Source organism: Oncorhynchus tshawytscha, linkage group LG02, assembly GCF_018296145.1.
Source record: "Oncorhynchus tshawytscha isolate Ot180627B linkage group LG02, Otsh_v2.0, whole genome shotgun sequence".
Taxonomy (NCBI): domain Eukaryota; kingdom Metazoa; phylum Chordata; class Actinopteri; order Salmoniformes; family Salmonidae; genus Oncorhynchus; species Oncorhynchus tshawytscha.
Window position 1 is genome coordinate 12,643,035 of NC_056430.1, and position 19,609 is coordinate 12,662,643.

General features: G+C 39.7%; 2 protein-coding genes across 2 annotated transcripts; both read left to right on the plus strand.

The window, feature by feature from the left end:
• Positions 1 to 1,246: 1,246 nt before the first annotated feature.
• LOC112263120 (zinc finger protein 37) lies at positions 1,247 to 5,915 on the plus strand. Its single transcript, XM_042305018.1, has 4 exons — positions 1,247 to 1,276; positions 1,966 to 2,112; positions 2,196 to 2,349; positions 2,719 to 5,915. Exons 1-4 carry the CDS (start codon positions 1,247 to 1,249, stop codon positions 4,734 to 4,736), a joined length of 2,349 nt encoding a protein of 782 aa, XP_042160952.1. The 3' UTR covers positions 4,737 to 5,915.
• A 1,350-nt stretch (positions 5,916 to 7,265) lies between these two features.
• Positions 7,266 to 9,588, plus strand: LOC112221649 (zinc finger and SCAN domain-containing protein 12). The gene is made up of 2 exons (XM_024383856.2): positions 7,266 to 7,562; positions 7,987 to 9,588. The coding sequence occupies exons 1-2, from the start codon at positions 7,370 to 7,372 to the stop codon at positions 8,796 to 8,798; spliced, it is 1,005 nt and encodes a 334-aa protein (XP_024239624.1). The 5' UTR covers positions 7,266 to 7,369; the 3' UTR covers positions 8,799 to 9,588.
• The last annotated feature ends 10,021 nt before the right edge of the window (positions 9,589 to 19,609 follow it).

Consider the following 19,609-nt stretch of genomic DNA (forward strand, 5'->3'; position numbering starts at 1 on the left):
AACTTGACAATGCTATTTTCATTATCTGTAATGTATACGGACATAACTCACATGCTCCTAATAAGACCCTTTTTACCCAATTTACCAGGAAAGTACAGGATTTAAGCAACAAATACTCAGAGGCTTTTCTAATTATTTCAGGGCATTTTAATGAAACACCTGATGCATCTGCTGATCGTTTTCCGCCTAGAACGAGTCATAACCCTCAAAATAGTAACATCATTATATTATGCAAGGATCTCTTTGTTGAGGATGCCTGACGTTATTTCAATCCAGATGCTAAGGGTTGGACAACCAAAACTATGTCACGTAAATCTAGAATAGATCTATTCCTGATTTTAACCTTTTTTGTTGCTTTTTATTATTTTTTTCCCTTGCTTTTTTTATTATTATTATTTTTATTTTTAATTGTTTTATGAACAACAAATCAATACATAAAGCACATGAGGGAACACAAGCATACATAGATTACAAACAATGGACAATCGCGCTAGGGGGTACAATATCACATTACAATTTCACATTACGCATGTCCCTTAATTAAGGGACAAGCATATACTTACAATTCTAACAGCTTTTTTGTTAGTAGAGCATTTAACCGTCTTAAAATACAGTTCAATTTCTTTTTGTAGGGTACGAAAATGTGGTTTTCTGTTTGTAAATTTACATTTGTGTATATGAAATTTGGCCAAAAGAATAATGAAATTAATTACATAAAAATGATTCCGCTTATTTCTATTGTATGTAAAGAATCCAAACAGTACATCTCTCCACAATAGTGTAAAATCTTCATAAATGTGTTCAATTATAAACCTACTGATGTCTTGCCACAGTTTTCTTACATGCATACAATGCCAAAAAAGATGCACAACTGTTTCTGGGTGGTCATTACAAAAGGAGCAATTGGAGTTGATGTTTTCCTTAAACTTCTTCATATAGTGGTTGGCAGGATAATATTTATGAATAATTTTAAAGGAAACTTCCTTAATTTTGTTAACAACAGATATTATCAATAAATCCATTCCAATAAGGCATGACATAAGGTATAGATACAACATCCTGCTGAAACAAGGATCGTATCGCTCTGTTGTTGAATGGACCAAAAGAGAAACAAATCTTTCCTACTGATGAGTCAACAGGGTCAATTGCTTTTTTTCTTCTTTTGCCTACTTAAGTAGACGATCTGACGTCACTACTACGCGCCAATTCTTTCCCCCATGTGTCAGAATGTTCTGAACATGCGGGCATGGTGGGAGATTTGGCGCGTAGTGGTGACGTCAGATCGCCCACTTAACTAGGTTTAAAAAAAAAACATGTCTATCATGTTCAAATATATTTTTTTATTAATTTGTCAGAGTTTTGCTCTCGCTTTAAAATTTGTTGATTACAAGTTTTTGGGTTTTGCTTTTGATGTCTTATCTTTGTTTACAATTCTATACATTTTGCTTTCAATTGTTTTGGTTTTTGATTTCAATATCCATTAAAATACACTCGTACTCGAAAATGTTTACATTCTTAACTTTATTTTTCATGTCCACGATTTATTTTATTTTGAATTCAATGCATATGGCGTATACATATACTCTTATCTGTTGGCTAGATCGCAAGTTCTAAAACCAGAGTAGGCACTTGGCTATTTAACACAACAGTTTTTGACAGAACTATAGGAAAATGTGATGGAAACACATTAACTTTAGATTTGTACTTGGTACATGAAAAGTTAAGCAAGAGAGAGTTCACAAAAAAAGTAGCAATGTCATCACGCACCGATTTTTTTCCGCACTAAATCCGTTTGGTGGAAACACCACTAGTGGGAAAACCTGTCGCCAGTTGGATGGAAACCTAGATACAGTGTCGTGACATTTTGTTACTTCGAATGAGGGCCTGTGTCTATAAATGTTTTGTTTTCTGTGAAAAAATGACCAACATTCATCTGCTCTTGCGCTTAAAGCCCTCTGTTGGTAGGGTTTCGGTACCGCAAGATCGTCACTCTTTGTATACCACGTGACTAAATGCAGAGTAGGTCGTCCACAGAGTTTCAATCTTTGGTTCGTCACTCTGGCCGCCCTTGTGGTTTCACTTCCGCCATCTTTGTTTAAGCAGGGCTACGGAGTGAGCAGAAAAGCATAAACGTATTCACTTTAATTTCCCTCAAAATGTCCAAACTACAGTTGTTGAATGTGTTTCTCTCACAGCGCTTGACGGAGGCAACTGTTGAGATATTTGGAGCAGTGGAAAAAACAATAACCGAGTTCCAGGAAGAAATTGCCAGTTCAAAGGAGGAGATCGAACGTCTACAGAGGCTTCTGGATTTGGCTTTGAAACCCGACTTAAAGTTACATAAGTCAGGTTAGTAGTGGCCACTGCTAACTAGACTATACAAAAATAGGTGGTTGATGTGCACATCCTAAACTAGATTAACGTTGCTGGGCTAAACAAGTATATAGATAAATAATTGAAAGTCCCGCACCCGGTAGTAGCTCCCCAATGTTTTTGGGTGCGGTAACGCACTGGGGAGCGACTAGCTAGCTAGCTGTATTACGTGTGCGGGCTTTTCATTTCTTTATCACTAACGTTACTAGATCAATGGCATGGCTAGAGTTGTTGCAAATACAATTGTTGCAGCCAGGCAGCCAACAACTGTAAACAAATGTAATGAAATATATAAACATTTATTTCTGCCACAAACTGAATGTTCATATAATTTACCCCACCCAGATGCCAAGCAGCTTACTCTCCCTGTCCCAGAGGAGGTTCCCCCTGAGAAGCGGCACTGTGAGCACGAGTGGAGCCCCAGTCTAGGCCAGGAGGAGCCAGAGCCCACACACATTGAAGGGGAAGAGGAGGTCAGGACCAGTCAGGAGGAGCAGCAGTATCAAGGACTAGAGCCCGACATAGAGTTCATATTTACTCCTCCCTGTGTGCAAAGTGACTATGATCAGGACCCACCCCAGCCTTCACCGACCACCAACACAACTGAAGAGATGGACGCCGAACCGGAGGGGGAGAGAAATGGGGCATCATTAACAACCAGTGACTTCCAGTCCCTCTCTGTAGAAAATCCAGGATCCCCTGCAGCTCAGAACAACACCAGTGGAAGTGTTGATGTAGTGGCGAGTGGAGGACTACTGTCAGCATTGGGGTTAATACGGACAACCAGTATGCAAGCAAGTGTTGGAGGCCGTAGAACCAAAAAATTACCCCACAAGAAAGTACAAAGCTCCCATTCCAGTGCAGTAAGCAGGAAAACTACCAAGTTACCCCTTAAGGTAGTGCAAAGCCCAGATACCAGTGATGGAGGCAAGAAGACAACCAAGTTGCCCCTGAAGGCAGTGCAAAGCCCAGATACCAGTGTAGTAGGCAGGAAGACGACCAAGTTACCCCTCAAGACAGTGCAAAGCCCTGATACCAGTGCAGTAGGCAGGAAGACTACCAAGTTGCCCTTAAAGACAGTGCAAAGCCCTGATACCAGTGCAGTAGGCAGGAAGACTACCAAGTTACCCCTCAAGACAGTGCAAAGCCCTGATACCAGTGCAGTAGGCAGGAAGACTACCAAGTTACCCCTCAAGACAGTGCAAAGCCCTGATACCAGTGCAGTAGGCAGGAAGACTACCAAGTTACCCCTCAAGACAGTGCAAAGTCCTGATACCAGTGCAGTAGGCAGGAAGACTGCCAAGTTACCCCTCAAGACTGTGCAAAGCCCCAATACCAGTGCAGTAGGCAGGAGAACTTCAAAGTCACCACGTATAAGAGGAGAGGAGACTGGAGGACTACGGTCAGCACTGGGGTTAGTTCGGACATTGAGAGCACGGGTCAAGAAAGAACAAAGCTCTCCTGCCAGTGCTGAAGCGAGGAAAACTAAAAAGTTACCCCACAAGAAAAGACAAAGTTATCTTACCAGTGGTGGAGTCAGGAAAATCTCCAAGTTACCCAAGGTAACATCAGCCAATAAAAACCATACGGCTCCTCATTGTTGCAAGATGTGTGGGAAGTCTTTTGTTTTCATGACTTATCTTGTTAGTCATGTGCAAAAAATTCATTTAAAGGATAAATACCATCTTTGTGGGGTTTGTGGGAAAGATTTTAGGTCCACAGATAGTATGGTGAAGCATCTGCAAACCCACATGGGAGTGAAGCATTTCTGCCACGCCTGTGCTAAAGTCTTCACTTGTAGTTCCAATCTGAAAGTGCATATGAGGATCCATACAGGGGAGAAGCCATTTCAGTGCAAACACTGTGGGAAAGGCTTCACTGTGAGAAAATCCCTGGAAGACCATGAGAAGACTCACACAGGGGAGAGGCCATTTAAGTGCACTTCATGTGGAAAATGTTTCTCATCAACGACTCATCTAAGTCGCCACCAGGAAATTCACACAGGAGAGAAACCCTATCAGTGCAACGATTGCGGGAAAAGCTTCAGTCGGAAGGAAAAACTGGCAGAACATATGAGGACCCATACAGGGGAGAAACCATATCCCTGCCCTGAATGTGGCAAATGCTTTGGTCTGAAGGGAAATCTGACCACCCATATGATAAGACACACAGGGGAGAAACCATGCAGGTGCGAAGAATGTGGCAAATGTTTCTCTTTGAATGCAGACCTGAAAATTCATATGAGGACACACACGGGGGAGAAAAGATATAAGTGCAATGTTTGTGACAAATCCTTCACTCAGAAGGCATACTTGGCTAGCCACATTATGAAACACACGGCAGAGAAACAACCGGTTCAATGACTGTGGTAAATGATTCAATCAAATGGGAATCGTGAGAGAATGAGAAGAGCACTTAGAGTAAAAACTCCTCCGTTCATTGTGAATTTATTTTTGTCGTTTTCTGGTGTGAGAAATTGACAATACACCACCACAGTTCAAAAAGTTGAAAGAGACCTGTGTGGGGAAAATGTGAGGTTAGAACCTAGTTTGAGAGCACATTGTACTCTATATACCATTAGGAACCTTAGAGGACGACTGGGTAGAATAAACTTAGGGTATGCATGAATAAACATGCAGAAAATTGTTGACAAGTTTGTAGTTTGAGTGGATTTTAAGGCAGAAGCAACAGTCCCAGCTAATTTATCAAATGTCACAACAATTTAGTCTATCTTCTATTAGCAAAACTTATTTTGTTTGATTAAAGGGTTAGTTCAACCAAATTACATTGGTTTCCTTACCCTGTAAGTAGTCTATGGACAAGGTATAATGGCAATCCATGTTTTGGTTTAGTTTCCTTGGCACTGTTTTCACATGCTGACTTTTTAGCATTTGTGGAGTCATGGGACTGATTTATTTGTGACTGAGGATCACAATCCATTTCAGATACTTTCGGATGATTTGGACATGATGCGTGAAAAATGCTAATATCGGTAGCATGACTTGAATGGGATTTGCGCCACAAACACTAAAACGTTAGCATATGGAAAAGGTCATGTGTTGTCCATAGACTGCTTACAGGGTGAGGAAACCAATTTGGGTGAACTATCCCTTTAAGGCTAATGCGTTTGATATTAATGCATCTATATCACAGGAGGTTGGTGGCACCTTAATTGGGCTTATGGTAATGGCTGTAGCAGAATCGGTGGAATGGTATCAAATATAGGGTTTCCACATGTTTGACGCCATTCCAGTCGCTCCGTTCCAGCCATTATTTTGAGCTGTCCTCCCCTCAGTGCTGATCTATGTAATACTATATCATCGGTATCGGCCTGATTTCATCTTATGAAAGTATTTGTTGCAGCAATAACAAAGAATTGTGTACATGTTTTGTCATTTATTGTAATGGACTTCCTTAGCTTGACACCCAAATTAAATGTGTAGCTTTTTGTTTGACCTAACATCAGCATTTTGTGTGAAACCTATGAATATTTGTCCATTACATTTACCATTCATTAAAAATGTACATTTTTGTTCTTGAAATAGCCTACTCCTTGAGTTTGCGCGCACACAACATCCATAGATATCATCGATCAGAATCACCTTTATTCCCCAAATACATTTGCATTTTAAAGGAATTTGACTTGGTGAAATAGTGCTGCCACAGTAAACAGACGATGATAAACAGACAGCATAATAGAAGCAGAGTTTACACAAATCCACATGCGATATGCACTCCAATTGAACAACTACAGGCTACATTAAACACTAATTGTACAAAACATTAGGAACACCTTAATAATGTTGCACCCCCTTTTGCCCTAAGAACAGCCTCAATTTGTTGGAGCATGGACTCTACCAGGTGTCGAAAGCATTCCACAAGGATGCTGGCCCATGTTGACTCCAATGCTTCTCACAGTTGTGTCAAGTTGGATGACTGTCCTTTGGGTGGTGGGCCATTCTTGATACATACCAGAAACTGTTGAGTTTGAAAAAACCCAGCAGCGTTGCAGTTCTTGACATACCCTGTGCAAAGGCACCGAAAGGGGTTGCGTTAAATGTGGAAGGCATATTTCAGTTGTTCAACTGACTTGACATCCCCCTTTCCTCAATAGTTTGTCTTGCCCATTCACCCTCTGAATGGCCCACACACAATCCATGTCTCAAGGCTTAAAAATCCTTTAATTAACCGGTCTCCCATCATTTATAGTGATTGAGGTAGATTTAACGGGTGACATCAATAAGGGATCATAGTTTTCACCTGGTCAGTCTGTCATGGAAAGAGGATGTGTTCCTAATGTTTTGTACACAGTGTACACTATGTATGTAAAGATGTATGAATAAAAAAAAACACTTTTACAGGATGATGTGCGGTGGAGAAAATATGTTTCTGAAAAAGAGTCCGGTGCATATGATTTGCAAAGAGCAATGTGCATTTCTAGGATGATAGTACAGGGTGCGTAGTCCATGAATGATGAAAATCGTTGTGGACCAGGTAGCCGGTTGGCAAATAATTTCAAATAGGAAATGCGTGTTTAATAAGATATTCTCCGTGCTCCGGCGGGTTTGCATAGCAAACCATCTGATAATTACTGTCACTGCAGAGGCTATAGTGGAGACATACATTTTTTGACTTCAGTGTTATGAGAGACCATGGAGGAGACATACCACTTCAATCATCTAGGTTTGTTTCTTATTAACTTCATTTTATGCATAATGAACTTGGCTATTATGATATCCTGTGGCTCACATCGCCTACTGTTGGAGTTTAATGTGTCAAATGTTCTGGTCAAAAAAGATGAAATAATTATTCACTCTAAGTCAGTCATACTGCACAGCAGGTGGCGGTAATGTAGCGAGCTGGTCTTCACAGCCAATAACTTCCCAGGGCAAGAGCTATAGAGGCTGCGCATGTGTATCCGTTTATTTGCATTTCAGAGAAGAAATGCAATAAATATTGTTGATTCTGTGGATTAAGAGCATTAATCTATCTGAAAATGTCCAAACTGCAGCTGTTGAATTCGTTTCTCACCGAACGATTAACTGCAGCGGCTGTTGAGATATTTGGGGCAGTGGAAAAAACGATAACGGAGTACCAGGAAGAAATCTCCCGTTCAAAGGAGGAGATCGATCGTCTACGAAGGCAACTGCACATCGTTACCCAACCGAAGATAAAGTTACATAAAGCAGGTTTGTGGCCACCTACCTACCATTACAGATAGGTCTAGTTATTAATTATGCTACACAATTCAATAAATTACACATTGATTGCGTTCCAGATAGACTATTGGTGTCGCGCTGTGCACGATTATCTGATATCAACTTGCGGGAAGGAAGCACATGCTAGTGTAATATCTCAGGAAGCAAATATACTAAGCTATTTTCTGAGACGCACAGATCGACTGCAACAAAGTTACCATGGCATGCGAATATTGTTGGCTGATTAAATAATCTGTGCAAGCCCCTAGAGTTTTTACAACACCCATTCATTTATAATCAAAGTGAATATTTTAAAATATTAGTGCCTAATACTTGGACAGATTACATCTCGTCTTGTCACCACTATGAATATGGAGATCAAGACAACTCTTTCATCCTCTGTCCTTTCTGCCAGATACCCAGCAGCTCATTCTCCCTGTCCCTGAGGAGGTTCCCCTTGAGCAGCAGCACTGTGAGCAGGAGTGGACCCCTGGTCTGGTGCAGGAGGACTCAGACCCCACACAGATTAAAGAAGAACAGGAAGAACTCAGGACCAATCAGGAGGAAGAGCAGCTTCAGGGGCTGGAGTCTGATACCAACATTCTAACATGTTCTCCTCCCTTTGTGAAAAGTGACTGTGATCAGGATGAACCACATAAGTCCTCCCAACTTTACCACATACAAACTGTAGAGAACAGAGAGAGGGACTCACTACCTACCAGCACAATTGAAGAGATCAAAATAGAACCAGATGAAGAGGATTACAGAGTATCAGAACCAACCAGTGACTCTCAAACCCTCTCTGTAGTAACCCCTTACAGCTCCGTGAGCACATTAAATATGAATCAGCTAATTGGCAATGCAGAATCAGACAAACCATTTCAGTGCAATGTATGTGGCAAATTCCTCAAGAGGGAAAAAAGTCTTATCGTGCACATGATGGGTCATGCAGGAGAGAAACCATTTACATGTCCTTTATGTAACAAAGGCTTTGTTGCGGTAGGCACTTTAAAGACACACCTGAAACTTCACACAGGGGAAAGGCCACACCGTTGCCATGTTTGTGGAAGATGCTTTAAACTGAAAGGAGCCCTGACGGAGCACATGAGGATACACACTGGGGAGAAACCATTTAGCTGTCATGATTGTGGCAAATGCTTCAGTCGTACAAATGCCCTTACGAATCACATGCTGCACATTCACAAGAAGAAAAGAACGTACAAGTGACCTGCGGAGAAAGAGTCTGTCTGAAAAGTAGCCTTCTATCTACATGGCACACTTAAGTAATGCCCTTTTAATTTAATAAAATATGAGTCAATATTTGAAGGAATAAATGAATTGACCATTTACTAAACAACAGGTGTTCTCATTTTATGAAGCTATAGATAGTTAGGAGCCTCTGTCATCCATCTATTATTCAAACAAAATGATTGAAGACCAACATACATGTTCAAGTCTACTAATGTTATTTATTGAAAAAAATAGTCTGTGGGTCTAAAAAAAATCCCATTTTACATTGGAATAACAAAACCCAAGTGATAAGAGGTTTTTGCATGTGCCAATCTTGAATAGATGTCACTAATCCACTGCAAGAGGATGTTTTTCCTCGCTGCGGAGGTAGGAATGTCGTACAGCCTTCTTTGACGCGCAGAAGTAACATGCTTACTAGGGAGAACTAACAGCAAAGAAATTGAGTTTCATTCTAGGTCGACCCATGGAATTTCTTGAAGTACCTTTAGACCAGTGCCTTTGTAATTTGGAACATGGCCATAAGAAATGTGTAAGGGTGCATGTATCAGTTTTACATTTAAGATACTGAGGAGAGGAGAAAGGGTTAAAAGCATGTCTGCGATTTGGAGATATATGCAATGTGTGTATTATTCATAATTGGATTGCTCTAATGCGATTACAGATAGATATTGTTTTTGCATATCTCCAAATGTCCTCCCACATCTCCTCAACAATAGTAACAGACAGTTCATTCTCCCACACTAGTTTGACCCCCTGTGTGTCTACAGTAGAAAAGGACCTTAAAGTGTCATAAAATAAACTTACAGACATTTTGCATTGTGAAGAAAACAAGCATTCTTTCAATGACATACATCAGGGTTGTCAACCAAGTTGTTGGTTGAAAACGTGTCTGACTTGTAGAAAGCATGAAAAGTCCTGCTTTGGGAGCCGATATTTCTCAACCATCTGCTCAAATGACATTAGAATCTTGTCAGCATATACATCATTTAGTCTGCCTATGCCCTTATTAATCCAAAGGTTAAAGCCAACATCCACCAATTTTGGGAAAAAAAATCTGTGTTTATATATATATATATATATATATATATATATATTTTTTTTAAAGAGGGTACTTTAAAAACATTTTTTTTATGGGATTATGGCTCCCTCTAATGTTCCACTTACATAAACACAGTCTGTTATCTGTCATTGCACCAATTAATATAGTCCAAGTGAGATGCAGTGCCTTAGGCCGCTGCACCACTCGGGAGCCCTACAGGGGTGGTGGTTTTGGTCGAGTTCTTAGTAGTTCTGCCGGGCATGTTGTCAGAAACTTTTGACACATCCGTCAAGACTCATTGTAGAGTAACTTGTTTTGCAAATTGTACTACCTTTTCTAGCTAAGAAATTAATATAAAGAGAAAAATTAACTAATGCCACGGGAGCTCGCTGAAACACAGTGTTCACTCGCACCAAAAGGGTTTACAGTCGAGACAATAGGTGGCCATTTCAAAAACCCAAACAATGCATTTTGGGCAGCAGTGACCTCCAAAGAGCATGTATTGCAATGCAGCACCACTTGATTTTGGGTCTCATTTGTCTGGCTGTATCCATACCCGGTCTGATTAGCATCATTGGCCGATGGGGGCACATCTAATGTGGGCCAGGCATCATCTGCATGTGGCCCATTGGTGTTCGCATACCGGGCCTACAGGACAGCAAACATCACAGATATCTTAACTGGTTTCACTTGTTATTCACATTAGATCCTAATCATGGTCGAGTATACATGTCCCTTATGAATCCATTCTATCAAATCTTGGTGAAAAATACATCTCAAAGTTATGACCTTGACCATGCATGAACTACTGTATTTTGTTCAATGAAGATATTGGTGCTCAGCAGTAGATACATTTTGTAAATGCAGGTGAGAACTTGTATATCTTTAATCCAATGCCTATCAAAAATATATTTACATCACCAATATATAATTTAAGTGTTGGGGCAACAATCTCACCTCCAGGCATCATTCCATGTGGTGAGGGGCCCCTCATTTGCATCATAGGAGGACCATGACCATTCATATGGGGCCCGGGCACTGGTAGCATGCCTGGGTGTGGAGGGCCACCTGCGGTTCACTAATCAAAGGTTTATTGCTGTGTTCATAACCAAGTGGGAAGGGGGTAATTACCAGTTGTGAAGTCATAAAAAAACAGTTGAATGCTTTCACAGTGAAATGGTTGAGAAACACAAATTGGCTAATGGCAAACAAGCTTTGTCAACCATAAACTAAAACAACAGCTATCATGCTTGTAAACAAATTATAGTGTTCAAAAACAATATCAATAGATTGCTTTTTATAAATAATGTTTTGTTGTTGCATTTAACTGCTGAAATTGTTATCAAGGGTAATTTATTTTAGTAGTGATCAGAGTTCAGCATGTAAGAGAAGTCAGAGCTCAGGGATCCCACTAGTAATTATGAGCTGGAGGGGCGTTTCGCAGTCTCATGCTCATTTTTACAATAGTAGGAGATGTTATGAACGCTGCAAAAGCTCAGTCCCCAGTATAGGGCCGACCCCTTAGGGGGCCTGGCCCTCCGTACCGTACCTCCTTGCCCATCCAAATAAAACATTTAAATATTGATCATTTATTTGACCGAGACGCAAGCCGAAATAATGACGCATCAATCCCAGATTTAAGCATCTGAACGAGAAAAACAGTGCCCCTCTGTCTCAGTATGTGTAGCCCATTAATCTGATGCTGTCTGGCCAAAAAGAGCAAGGCATGTCATACACTTTTTTTGCCAGACAGCATCAGATACATGGGCCACACATAGTAAGACAGAGGGACGCTGTTTCGCTCGCTTGAATGCTTTCTTCAGTGAAATTGTTTCAGCCACTTACAAATTCAAGGAAAGTTGGCAGGTGCACAGTGCACTGTTCGGATGCTGGAATTATTTCGCATGAACGTGCGAAGTTAACCTACTTTTTGAAGATATTTTTTTGACAAGCCGATAAAAACATAACGAACTAGGGAACCAGTGAACGGACTCGGCGGGATCTTCCCCCGATTGAAAGGCATCCGCTGAGGAGGAAAACACAAGGCAACATGTTAATTTATTGTAGCGACCCAACACATAAACAAACAACACCTAGGGCTAAGGTGTTGGGTTGACAGTGGCTGGAACCTGATTTGAGTCCCGGTCGGGGCTACCCCTCAATTCACTACATTGGTGTGAAACGTGGGATGGTGCCAGTGAGGCCATCGGAGAGGCGTTTGTTAAAGTGAAGGTCTTGGCATAAAGACGCGTGAGGACTCAAAGGAAGGGGGTAGTGTCGCGACCTTAAAAGAGGTTGGGATCTCTGCCCTTGATGATTAGTGCGTAAGGGCTAAGGTGTTGGGCTGACAGTTGCTGGACTGGAGTTCAAATCCTCTGAATTCTCTACATTATTCACACTATATGATTATTATGGGTGTGTGGGGCTTGTGAATGTTTTGTATCTGCACAAGCTGTTACTTATAAACAAAACTGCATGGAATCTGCTGAATGTTTAGCTATCCCCCTTCATATGTGCTTACTTATTTTCAGGGTTGGGGAGTGACAGATTACATGTAATCGGTTACATGTAAGGGATTACCAAAAAAAAGGGTAATTGTAATTCGTTAAATTACCAGCAAAAATATTGTAATCAGATTACAGATACTTTTGAAAAACTAGATGATTATTTAGAGGATTACTTTTAAATTCAGAAAGTATGTTTGCGAAAAAAAATCTTTGACACTTCTGTTTTCTGATATTCAAATTAGCATTGAAAAATAACACAAATTTAAGTTTGTTCCACCTGAGCAAGTCTGACCACAAGTCAAAGACCACTATGATGACACACCACATGGGTTTGATGGATCGCGGGAAAAGAGCAGAGCTGTGTTTGAATACTCATACTAACCGCACTAACCATACTATTTGTGACGTGAATTGAGTATATAGTATGCTTATTGGTCATAATATGGATATAGTTGGTATACCAAAAGTTCCGGGGTGTCGTACTAAATTCGCCAAAATATGAAGTATACATGCAGAGGACACTATTTCCATACTTTAGGGCCCATAATGCAATTCTTCTGGAAATGGGTGTGGCTTCACATTGTTTCCAGATTTGAAGAAAATGAAGGAAAATATGCAGTCAAAGTACAACGAGAGCAGATACAAATTCATTGCTTTAACTAATTATGACAAATGTTAAGAAAATGTTGAGCAATATAATAAAGTAATGACTTTTCAAATAAGTTACTGCACACGTTATATTGGCTGACAATTTGCTGTCCTTACGAACCGCATAGCGTATCATTACCGGTATGTTGTTAGTTATCTACCTAACGTTAGTTGGCTACTTATACATCAAACTTGACAGTATAGGCTATCTAACTAACTACCCAATGTTTATTGACTTGATTATTCCCGTCATTCTTAGCTTAGCTAAATGGTATAGTCATTGTGCGTTCTATCTACTCTGATTTCAGAGCACTTTCACTGCAGAATAATGAATTTACCAGCGCTCAACACCTGTTGAATATGGCCGGTGTCAGTAAACCTCTAATCAAATTGTTGCCAGCAGCACAGTTGCAGTCACCAATGCTCTGGGTAACATGAAAACTGTCTAACCAGCTCTGCTAGGGCGAGTAAAATGGTCAGAGTGGTCTCATTTGTGTCTGTAAGTAGCTAGCAAGCTAGCCAATGTTAGCTTGGGTGCTTGACTGCCGTTGTAAGGTCAGAATGCTCAAACCAACCCTACTCCTAGGCCTGAGCGTCCAGTGTGCACTCCGAGAGTGAAACGCTCTGAATTTACAAATGGACAATCTGACAATGTTCTGAATCTACGAGCGCACTCTGGCACTCCAGATTGAATTTAAGAAGTGCCTTGGTCCTCCTTTGTTTTTCATGTCCAATTCACCACTTTTACCAAAGAGCATCTTCTGTCAACCAAAATGTACTATTGTGTACCTTAGTAGCGCTTCCCTTCCTCCTCTTTCTAACACACCCGAATGTCTAACTAGTAATTTGTTATGCTAACTAGCTAGCAAGAGGTTGCATAGCAACAGCATCAACTTCCGGTAGACAGGTGAAGAGCTAGTATGCTCAACTGAAAGCATACTGTTTGTTTATAGTAAATAAAATTAACTAATTGTATATAGTATGTAGTATATACTCATTAAGTATGTTGTATACAGTATGTTAGTACGGGTATTCGGACATAGCTCAGGAATAGGCTTTTGTAGGCTACAGTCCAAGCTCTGTCTTCCAATGGTGCGACTGCTGTCGGCTTCCAAAGATTATCCAACATGAATAAAGAATTGGCGGTACGAATGACAGCAGTGTTGTATTCTACGGCACTACGAATATAACTTATTATTGATATCTACATAGCGCATTGATGTGAATCACACTGCTGCTCTCTCATTTAGTTATTTGCGCCTTACGGATTGTGGTTGTTGTGGATGGCTGTTCACACATCTGTATTTGAACCCAAAATGGTTGAATTCAAGAAGTTTAAGCTGCTTATCAATCATTCTTTTTCAAACCAGTGGACATCCAGTGAAAAATGCGCTCTTGCAACAGCTGCATAGTGCGGATCCCAGCCTATGGAATAAAAGTGGGGCTTTTATTGCTCAATCTAATTCATGCTGATTAAATAAATAAATCCATATTTTCAAACTCGCACACTTTTGATAGACTTACAGAGGCAATCTGTAGTTGTCCCTTTTTGGACTTTTAAATTTATATCTATTAATGTAAAGATATCATTTAATTGTATAAAATGAAATAGAAAGCGATGGGTTAGAAGAAGCCTACATTAAAAAAAACATAATGTAAAATGTAACATCCATATATGACAAGCTATGTTAACTTTAACATTGATTTATCCTGCAATAATGTTGTTCAATTGGTAACATACATTTTTGTCTTCTTCTAATGCCTTTTAAAGGGAACGTAATCTAAAATAAACTAAATGTAATCGGATTAAGTTACTGAGTTTGGGTAATACAAAAGTTACATTACTGATAACAATTTTGGACAGGTAACTAGTAACGGATTACATTTAAAAAGTAACCTATCCAACCCTGCTTGTTTTATCGATGAGGCTCTGTGCCTTCTCCTCCATCCATTTCTGGTAGTAGTCTTTCACATTCTCTTTATGTTTTCATGAGCTGCAGTGGGTCTTTCTCACCGATGTTGGCCCCTAGGTTGACCTTGGCAATGGAGGAAAAGGGATTACCTTGACTATTTCAATGACGATCAAAGAGCACAACCAAGGCTAGACAGAAGGGTGGTTATAGTCAAGAGCAACCCACTGAAGGATTTTAATGAAATTCATTTCTGTGACCGTTTCGGTATGTCCAAAGAAAATGTAGTTGACATTTGTTTGCTTGAGCCAAGGCTTTAATCTGACTCTCTTCTGGGAAGACCCATCACTCCTTCCATTCAAGTACTGATCACCTTTTTTTGGCATCTGGAACCTTCCATTGTGAAACAGGAGATTTGTGTGGTGTAAGTGAACAGACTGTATGCAGAATACTCCACAAAGTCTGCAATGCTATATGTGAACTGAAATACAATTACATAAAGGTCCCTGATGCTGCTGCCCAAGCCACCTATAAGGTTCTATGAATACGGGAATGCCATATTCCCATCAACTGTACCGCTACAGCAGATGCTGAGGAGTACAGGAATCTTAAAAACTGGTTCTCAATAAATGTACAAAGTGTGTGCACTCCCAGTGTGCAATTCTCCAACATCGAGGCAAGTTGTAAAGGTGCAACTCCATTTAGTTCTCTGCTGCCAATGACTGGAACGAACTACAAAAATCTCTGAAACTGGAAACACTTATCTCCCTCACTAGCTTTAAGCATAATTTTGCATGCCCAATTTTTCAGTTTTTGATTTGTTAAAAAAGTTTGAAATATCCAATAAATGTCATTCCACTTCATGATTGTGTCCCACTTGTTGTTGATTCTTCACAAAAAAATACAGTTTTATATCTTTATGTTTGAAGCCTGAAATGTGGCAAAAGGTCGCAAAGTTCAAGGGGGCCGAATACTTTCGCAAGGCACTGTATATATTTTTTCATTTGTGAAAGTGGGCCAACGACACAATACGGTCCTGCTTTAAATGAATTGCAGCTTATAAAGGCTTCATAAAGCCTTCATAAACACTACATAAATGATATACAAATCATCTATAACTGTATGTCATGCTTTATGAATGGTTCATAAATGTGACATAACTGTGTAACATAACCACCTATGTCAAATATGACATAAACCTTTGCTTTATTAAAGGTGGCATAGCCAACTTCTTTCCCTCTTGGGTGAACAGTCAATATTGGACCTGACCTCAACCTTTCCTAAAATACTGTGCTGCAGGATGACACAGTCTGAAGTGCAGTCATGCACAGCAAAAAACGTTGGGAGGGCCTTTTAAAATCTGTATTTGTTTTTATTGATGCCTACTTTTTCCCCCAAATACCGTTTTCTTTGTAATTTTTTCTCCAGGTTTTGAGTTGTTTTTACACAGAATATTTATAGAAAAACAACATTTCATTTTATTTTTTCACAAAATTGCATAAACCCCATCAGGGGATTACTTCTGAGATCTGGGAGAAGAAAAATCTAAGCTACTTAGACAGTAGATAGTAGTTGACCTTTAATCCAGTTAGCATGTCCTGCCCTGTTGTGTGGTTAGTGGGTTTTCTGTAGTGCAGTAAGCCATATGTGATGATAATGTATTCAATATTCAGAGCCCCATGAAATGACACCATATATACATTCTAGAGACCCTATTGAGGATTCCCTACAATACTTTTACTGTGGCACCCAGAATAGTTATTGCTTTCAGCAGTGGTGTAGTCATGGTTGCCAAGGGAAGCCAGGCTTCCCTAAATATTTGACCAATAAAAAAATTATATTTATAAATTAATTTAACTTTCGACACTCTGTGTTTTCATAATTTCCGTCGACTCGCAAGTGGCTGAATCTCACAGGGAAATCTTCAGAGCGCCCCTCTGTCTCAGTATGTGTTGCCAATCTATCTGATGCTCTCTGGAACAAAAGAGTATGACATGTTGCCACTGTATTATTTCATTGATTGATGCCAGCAAGCATTTGGCCTCCCTTGATATTGTTTTTTTTTTTTGTTAGACAATCAGCATTAAGCTGAGATCAACTGTGGATTGTCCTAGCACAGCAAAATGACCCCAAAGGGAAGCCAGTTTGGATTTGGCTTCACACCAATCAAATCACATCCTAATCAAAACGTCATCATTGTCAGGAAAACCTGTCAGTTTCTGGTCTGCTTATGTTGATGTCCTGCAGTAGCTAGCTTGCTAAATCGGCCATGGATGGAGATGGGGATTTGGACTTGTGGTTTTGAATTAATTCTCTGTACAGGTCAATGATTATGACAGTGATTCTGATCTAACCCTAAATTCATATATTGTGCCACTGGCCTGAGATGATTGAAATTCAATATGTAGCCTGGATGTAGCCTAGTAGGGTCACGCAAACTAGCTAGCTAACTTAGCTGATTCATTGTTGCCAATGCGAGGATATCAGGCTAGCAAGTATTTTAGCTAGGTAGCCTAAGAAAACAAAAACTAAAAGCATACAGAGCCATAGACCGTTTTGCCAACATGAAGGAGAGTAGGATGGCATTGGTGTTCAACTAGTCTACATCTAGGGTGAGTCCAAAAAATGCACAAACATATACACACATACACACAGACAGAAATCAGTACCATGGACAGCCACATGATATTCAGCAACATTGATTGGAATAAATTGTTTTTGGTTTCTTTACATTTGTTTTCAATGTATTAAACTAAGCATATATAGCCTTGTGATTTGATGATGTTTAAATGTTTAAGTATAAATGGTGCTGAAATAGTCCTCCTGTTGTCTTTGTGCTGACTTGCAGTAACTCTGTGGTTCTAAATCATTAGTTGTTTAGTAAACTGTGAAACATTAACTTGCTTGACCATGCTGCAAGTCATATACTGTTTGTTACATGCAATATTTGCTTTGTGGACAGATGTTGCTCTCCGGTTTTGTGATGAAACAAACATACACTATGTGTAGTTGAATTATTCCGCCACTGCGTGACTGTTGTCTTTTTGTTGTCACGGCTTTATTAACCTTTATTTATTGTAATTTTAAATAGTTTGTAGTAGTTGAGTGTTGAGTTAGTTTACATACTGTATCTACCTCAATCATTATTTTAAATAATATCGGTGAGTTCACAGCAATGGCTAGCTAAAATCCCCCTATATGCAGCCACGTCTCATAGTCACGTCATGAAATTTGTAAATGAAAGAGGAATATAATAATACGAATTTAATGCAGTTTCCCCATCTCCCCATTTAGTTTCTGTCACTGCACAGAAATGCCTTACCCTTACCCTGATGGTGTGACAAAGGCATTTCCTAACAGACCTAACTTTCTTTGTTGTTACTTTTAAGGTTGGAGCCAACATGCTATACCTCCAGCAGGCAGAAAGGCAAGAACCATTCACCTGTCAGGTCAGGGTCAAGCTACATTATTCACAGCCATGTGTAATGTTCAATGTAATTACATTGCTGGATTGTTTTGAAACTTCATGTATTTGTATTGTTTTAAAAATGTAAAAATAAAAGGAAATGTATGGTTTAATATGTATTTGTTTCAGCTGTTAATGATAATTCCCTAATTGTTAATACATTTGTGTTTTCATCATTAGGCCTTTATGTACGTGTTAGGAATTACCAAAGGTGTTTGACTTTATAGCGAGTACAGCATCATATGATATGTGACTCGTTTCAGGAAACTAGGCGTATGTCGAAGCGTCACTTCTTCACAGGAGAGCCATTTGAAAGTAAACTTTTTTTTTAAATCAAAATGCGTTTTTGGCAGAAATCCCTTCTGGAACATGTGAATTGTCATGTACCTTAATAACAAAATTGTATGCCATCTGTAAATACGAATACAATTTTTAAATTACGAGCCTAGTTGGTTTAGTCACAGAAAAAGAGTCCGGATTACGTCTTCAAACTAAGAGCAACCATGACATCCGTAACAGAGAGGGAGAAACGTCCATCCACGTATATGGGTAAGATGTTCTAGCTAGCTACATTTTCAGATATTAGACATCTCTAATTTTGTCGGAAAGTCATTTTCATTTCAAGTTAAAGTGTACTGTTAGCTAGCTAGCTAATGTTAGCTGGTTGACTCACTAATTAACGTTACATGTATGATCTGTGTAGTAATATTATTCGTATCTCAGAGCCATTTGCTTTGTTAGTTATAGGCTAATGTTATCTAGCTAACATTGAACCTGGTTGGTTATCTTCATGCAGAGTAATAACATTGTGAGTTGGGATTATGGTTAATTGTTTAGCTAGCTAGCTACATGTCTTAACAAAAGACTCCACAATGCAAGTATCCATTTCAATAGAATGTTCATGATGTCATTGTGACAGCTGTTGATAGACGAAGCTGGTAAATTCTCTCTGGCTATCTACCTAGATTTCAGAGCAATCTTGCCTGAGTGTGCCCGAGCACAGAATCATTTACGAACGCTCAACACCCGTTGAATATGGCCGGTGTCAGTTAACGTTGGCAAAAAATAATAAATTGTTGCCAGCAGCACAGTTGCAGTCACCAATGCTCTGGATAACATAAAAACAGCCTAACCAGATCTGTTAGGGCGAATAAAATGGTCAGAGTGAGCTGTTCTCTCATTGTGTCTGGAGGTAGCTGGCATGTTAGCTTGAGTGC

Bases quoted from the DNA above. Each gene is read 5' to 3' on its own strand.
- LOC112263120 (XM_042305018.1), top strand. From the start codon at position 1,247: ATGGTGGGAGATTTGGCGCGTAGTGGTGAC. The intron at 2,113-2,195 runs GTGAGCAGAAAA...TTTCTCTCACAG, and splicing joins TGTTTAAGCAGGGCTACGGA to CGCTTGACGGAGGCAACTGT. The intron at 2,350-2,718 runs GTTAGTAGTGGC...TACCCCACCCAG, and splicing joins CTTAAAGTTACATAAGTCAG to ATGCCAAGCAGCTTACTCTC.
- LOC112221649 (XM_024383856.2), top strand. From the start codon at position 7,370: ATGTCCAAACTGCAGCTGTTGAATTCGTTTCTCACCGAACGATTAACT. The intron at 7,563-7,986 runs GTTTGTGGCCAC...CCTTTCTGCCAG, and splicing joins GATAAAGTTACATAAAGCAG to ATACCCAGCAGCTCATTCTC.